At 28.6% G+C, this 6,682-nt stretch overlaps 1 protein-coding gene across 1 annotated transcript in view; it reads left to right on the top strand.

Moving 5' to 3' along the window:
* Positions 1–1,893: 1,893 nt before the first annotated feature.
* Positions 1,894–6,682, top strand: part of LOC107437752 (eukaryotic translation initiation factor 1A) — a 26,100-nt gene continuing 21,311 nt past the window's right edge. Inside the window, exon 1 of the mRNA XM_016049852.3 lies at positions 1,894–2,214. Coding sequence (XP_015905338.1) covers positions 2,199–2,214 — 16 coding nt within the window. The 5' untranslated portion in view covers positions 1,894–2,198. The remainder of the gene's footprint in view (positions 2,215–6,682) is intronic.

Below are 6,682 nucleotides of genomic sequence, written 5' to 3'. Positions count from 1 at the left end.
TATAAACCAATCGTAGCTGCTTTCTTCAAATGAAAAAACTTCTTCGTAAAGAGCTAGTAATGAATTATTTGCTATAACATTATCGCTATCTTGAAATTTTTCATTTTGCTTCGGCTTAGCTGGCCTACCATCGGCAATCCACTTTCGACAATTTTTCACCCAGTGACCATTTTGATGACAGTAGTTGCACTTTCCAATTTGACTTTTACTTTTAAAAATAGGCTTGGCTCTAGTTACTTTTGCTTCTAATGCTTCTTGATTTAATGATTCACTTAAACTTGAATCTTTCTTTATCTCTCTTTTATAAGTACACAACTGTGTTGTTAGCTCATCTAGAGTTCTTTTTTCATCACACAAAAGTAGCCAACTTGATTTAAAAGTACGATAATTGAGAGGAAGAGTGTCCAAAATGTTGCAAATTAGCAACATTTCTGGTAGCCGGTTTTCATTTTTACTCTCAAGACCACTATTCAAATCATTCCATAAATTTTTGAGCTTTGATAAATGAGCTGACATATCATCATCAGACCAACTTATTTTAATGAATTGAAGACAAATGTTACAGAGCTGGTTGTCAGAAGAATCTTCAAAAATTTTCTGAAGTTCCAGCCAAACTTCTCTTGCGGGGAAAAATATACTTGAGGGTGCCCCTTGGCGAAATTGGCGACTTATATTTGGCGCCATACTTGTTTGCCCGTAACGCCGTGGTAACCCACAAACAGGACATTTATATCTTTTACTAAGTAAACCTTCATTCATACACCAGTCAATCACTGTTTTTTTTTCATTGTTATTAAAATCGTACAGAAACTTAAGATTTATCTTATTGACAGTATTCATTTTTAGTACCAGAAGCAAAAATAACCTTACCAGCCGGTATCCAAAGTAGAACTAACGGATCTCTGAAATTACATTTAAAAATTCATTTAAAAACAACGCTAAATTCTAAACTAATCAGAATCACGATTAAAATCTAAACCAATCAGAATCACGATTGGTTTTCAACATCGCCTAGCTTGGCGATCAATCGCGAGCACAACTTGGCGGGGGCACCCTCAAGTATAGTCTACCCCTCTTGCGCTATCAAACCTCATTACCTTTTGTAATGTGTCCTCTGTCATGGAGTTGGTTAACAGCATCATAGCACAGTTATTTGCCTTATTAAATTCTCTGAGATCATCCTTATAATTCTTTTTGATAGTTTCAGAAGCTGTTGGCTCAGGCAGTTATAGCTCGTTCATCTTTCCTTCAACAACTTCCAGGGCATCTGCATGATAATTCAAAACAAACTTAATACTGCATTTCCAAATTGCCCAATCACTTGGATTTTTCCTTGATCCATTACTTAAACTAACTGCAATTGCTGGCTTTCGGAATATGAATTAACTTAGCACTAACACTGCCGCTTAACTATCGCCAAACTCAATTATTTCATTATTTTAACTTCGCATAAATAGCTTGCTGCAGTCCATAACCTGTAGAAATTATTGAGTTATGCAAGTATTGACTGAACATGACATCTTTAAGTTAAACTAACTATTTATTCAGTATACTACAAAAAAGAAACAAAATGGAACGATGATCGTGATATATATAAAAATAATAAAGAGCACGGGCTTCATAGGTGGAAGTTAAATTAATCTTTTTTTTTCTTATTAACATATACGTCAATATGAAAGATATCCCAATATTCTGGAGATTTTTTTCAAGTTCTTCGGCTTTTCCTTAGGGAAATTTTGATTTTTATTTGCTGCTAAGAAAATGGCGTCTGATTCTGCCAATGATTTTAACTGAACTAAATGAAAACGTGATAAATTAATGCCTGATATTTTCAGGCACCCGCTAGAGAGCGTACTCGAGCGTTGCGATCGCGAATAGCAAAGTGCCTGCCTCTTAATGTATTCTCCTTCCTCTTGGCGATAGAATTTGCTTGGCGATCATTCATTTCCGATGATCACCAAAATTTAGGGTTATTAAAAGTCCGGCATTCGAGACAGTGCGTGAAGTTTATTTGTCACGGCTAAAATTTATTATTTTTGTTTGTTGATTTATAAAACCGTAACTGTGTGCCATATTCGTTCTTTTTGTGTCTGTGGTGCAAAATTCATTAGTTTCATAAGTTTCGTGTCTAATTCTCATGCACTATTAATTGTAGTTTTTTGATCTCATTATTGAAAAAGCAACTTGTTTAATAAGTTATGCCGAAGAATAAAGGTGATTTTTATCTTTATTACTTAACTATTTTCTTGACTTCAGTATGATGCGTATACATAATGTTTTGTGTGCGCACACTACATATTATCTATTTTATAATTATTAAATAGTTTATTTACTCATTAAATTTAGTTTTTTTGTAGGTCTGACTGGTGTTTAGTATAATGGTGTCGAAATAATTGCTTGATTCAAACATATTGTCTTTGATTGACATGTTTACTATCTCTCTCAAATTATCTCCTTTACTCTACTAATATCTAAATGAAATATGTATCTGACTAACTGAAGGTTTTTGTTCTTTTAATGTTACGAAACTGAAGTTTTGGCCACGTTAGTAAATTGTGAAAAAATGCCTAAAACTACCTAAACCGAAAATACCCAACAAACTAAAATACGGAACACTATAATTGAAAAACGTGTAACTTACAATAAAATTTGTAATTTTTACTTTTCAATTTGAATCTTTTTTTTTTCAACATTGTAATTATTTTGGTCTTGACGATGCCTTATAAGAATTTACAAATTTCTTATTACTGTCACTCAGAAAAAGATATTAATTGGAACTGTAACATGTTTATATGGTGACTGTTATCATTGGTCCTTGAATGGATGAACTGCAACCAGGAGAGGGTGGAAATTCCATTTTGCTGAATGGAATTCCTTATTTGATAATTATAATTAATAAGTGATTTGATAAGCCTTATCTTCCATGAACCCTCAATGGGCTGTAGCAAGCAGTGTCCTAATGAATAAATAAATATATAATGAATCATCATTTGATTGAAATAAATTTAAAAAATAATTCAAATTTTATTGAATATTCAGGGAATAGAGCTTTAAAATGAAAAAATGGTTGTATCAATAGTTTTAAAAAAAAAAAAAATTAAATGTAACCTTTTCTAAACTATTTTCATTTATTTATAAAATGTAAAGTGAATATGTAAGTGGATGTAATAAACTTTGTTCCCAGTGCACAATGGGCAAGGATCCATGCTTTTGTGGCCAAAATTAGTATTTTGATAAAATTTGGGGTTANTGTACAGGATGTGTAAATAAAAACGTAAGTATTTATTGAAATCATGACAGCATCTTAAAAAGTTTAGGACTTATACCTTTTGGCAGCTGAAAAAGATAAGAAATTTATGTCTACTAGTATAAACGAACTTTTATTTTTCATCACTAGATACAGTGACTAATAGAAAATAAACTGTTGGATTATTTCAAAAACTGTTTTTTACTTCAAAACTAGAGTCGCACTTTTCTTTGTTTTAGGAAATGAAAATAAAATAAAAATTTTAAAAAAATACCACATTTTAAAAAAAATACTACGAAAAATACCATACCCCTTTTTTTGGTGAGAAAATTACTACGTATTAAAGATATGGTATTAAAAATACTACGTCTGGCAACCCTGAGTTACTATGAATTTCTTGTTTTTCAGTGTTACCAGCAAATATCGAAACAGGAAGAATTTAATTTTTATTTCAAAGTTTATGTAAAAACATATTGATAAAAGGTGGACTTATTCACAATGGCTTCTGAAATTATTATACAATATATTCAGAAGCTATTAAAAAAGGGGCTGTCTAACCTAGAAAAAAGTAATCAATGAGTAAATCCTTTAATAACCAAGAAGATTATTATTTATTTCATCAAAATTTCCAAAAATCAGAAAATGAAAATATCAAAAAATGGACTTAACCGCATTGGCTTCTGAGCGGCTCATATATAATGAATCATCATTTGATTGAAATAAATTTAAAAAATAATTCAAATTTTATTGAATATTCAGGGAATAGAGCTTTAAAATGAAAAAATGGTTGTATAATAGTTAAAAAAAAAATTAAATGTAACCTTTTCTAAACTATTAAACTAAAACTATTTTCATTTATTTATAAAATGTAAAGTGAATATGTAAGTGGATGTAATAAACTTTGTTCCCAGTGCACAGTGGGCAAGGATCCATGCTTTTGTGGCCAAAATTAGTATTTTGATAAAATTTGGGGTTATTTATGTGCAGGTAAATTTAATTCATAGTTGAAATTTTGAAATACACTAAAAATACCAACAACAAATGGGTGAGCAAAAATATGGTGAGCAAAAATAATATATATCTATGTATATACCGTTTAAATAATTAAATATAGCAATGAAAATATAATAATTTTTGTAATTTTATATTAAAAATGAAAAGCAAATTATATTTCCGAAGTAATATTACAAAATAAGGTGAAAACCTGAAGAAGAAAAAATACAATTTTCAGGGGTCTGTCCAGGCTGAATTTACTACCGTTTAGCGGTTTTGCCGATTGCGTGTTTTGAGGAAAGATGGAGTTAAAATCCGTGTACATGAGAATTAATTTTCATATAATGAATATGATATTTGTTTAGCGTTTTTTTATAAGACTATTTTTGATTTTCAATAATCAAACAAATCAATGGATTTGATAAATTGTAATTTTACAAATTTTTATTTATAATTAATATTTTCTATGCTAGAAAAGAAACTAGTTTAATGTTAAAATCTAGAATATGATTGATTGATCACTAGTAATTTTATATGTATGTTTACTTATAAATACTTCAAAATTATAATAGCTGATCAACACCATGGTGTTGGACATAAAAAATGATCAAAAATTACCTCTCTCATAAAATAAGTTAAGTTTAAAATTATCAAAACAATTTGTTTTGAAAAATTAACTAATGGTAATAGTGTTAGATGTAAATCACACAATAGAAAAAAAATTAGTATTCTTTTGCAAATTGTCTAAACTTTACTGAATTTGGAGGTTGAAATTTTTATGAAACATTCTAGGCAGTTCTTGATGATTAAGATAGGAAGTCTAATTTGTCTGGCTGGCCTTACCATGGAGTTGCCCAGCTTATAATTATACTTGATAAAAATTTTAACAATTGTCAAGAAACTATGAACAAAATGGAATGCTTGACGTGAACTATCAATTGTCAAAAGTTTGCCAACCTTGATCTAATAAAGCAAACAACTGAGTTTTCTAGATTTTAAAAAGTAGTTTCTTTCCATTACATTTTATAGATATTTTAAATCTTTTTTTAAAGTGGGAATAAAGTTTTCAATCAAATTAAAAATGTTTTTATAAGCACTTCAAAAATGTTGACGTTCAGAAATATAAAAACATCATTTTGATATAAGAAAAAATTCAATCTGAAGTTAAACTTCAGTATTATTTACTTTGTTTAAAAGCTGTCTAAAGTTGGGGGGCTTTGGTATTCTTAGGGACAGGTGATTTAATTAGCGAAATAAGGAAAATGGTCCCTAATCTCAGCAACCTTGATCTAATAGAGCAAACAAGAGATCCTATTTTCATATAAGATATACATTATAAAAAAATTAACTATTTGTGGTGTTTACCACAAAAAGAGAAAAAAGAAACAAACCATATCTTTTTGTCACAAAGAAACAAACCATATCTTGCTGTCCTAAACTGACTAAAAGTGTCCATATCCTTGAATATTGGAAAAGGGCAAAAATTCTATTTGTGTAACCATTTCTATTTGTGTGTGCACATAATTACATAGATTAATTAATATTTGATGCAATTTATAACTTTTGAAGCTCTACAATTCACGGAACAACAAAAGTGAATGCCTTAAATATGAATAAATATGCTTTTAATGCTGATAAATTATGTTTTTGCATAAGGATAAATAATGCAATATTAAAAATAAATTTTAATAAAACAAGAACTTGTCTTCATTTCGTTTCTTGTTCAAAAATTAACCTTTTATTTTCCACAATTTTTTTTTTTTAAATGTGACATAATTTTAAAGAAGTTTTGGACAGGACGGTTTAAACCATAGATTATTCTATTTTGTCCTAAACCTTGCAAACTCTGGTTTTGACAGATCATTATTTTAAGTTTTTTTTCTATAAATTTTTTCACCCACATTCAGGGTTTGAAAAAACCCAACCCACCTGGGTTTTATTTGAAAAAAACCGGGGGAAATTGGGTTTTTTCATTTAGTGCTCATAAATTTTACTGTGAAAATATTTTCATTTATTAAATAGAGTTGTGTAAGTAAACACTAAAATTTCATCTGACTTTTACCTGTAATAAAATTAAACTGGAATAAATATTTAATGATCTTCCATGTTTTTATAATACGATTAACAGAAAGTGAAATTAAAATTACGTATAATTATAAAGAGTATCAGTTATTTGCCCCTTTTTTTCAAATATTTAGATAAATATATGCATTTTTAGATACATTTTAACTTTATAGTTTCAAAAGACAAATTAATCTTAAAATTATAAAAAAAGCATATATAAAAAGTTATAGCTTATTTTTTTAAAATCAGAAAATAAAACTTTAAATTTGTTTATTGTTGTTTAATGTATCACTTAATAGAAATTTTTTTTTGTTTGCTTTCATTATTTTAAACATGATTAAAAGAAACAAAATAAATTGTATTCAAATGAAATCTTAA

The sequence above is a fragment of the Parasteatoda tepidariorum genome, chromosome 1 (genome assembly GCF_043381705.1).
Source record: "Parasteatoda tepidariorum isolate YZ-2023 chromosome 1, CAS_Ptep_4.0, whole genome shotgun sequence".
Lineage (NCBI taxonomy): Eukaryota > Metazoa > Arthropoda > Arachnida > Araneae > Theridiidae > Parasteatoda > Parasteatoda tepidariorum.
The sequence above is the reverse complement of the archived record's forward strand: the minus strand, read 5'-3'. Positions and strand labels throughout refer to the sequence as shown.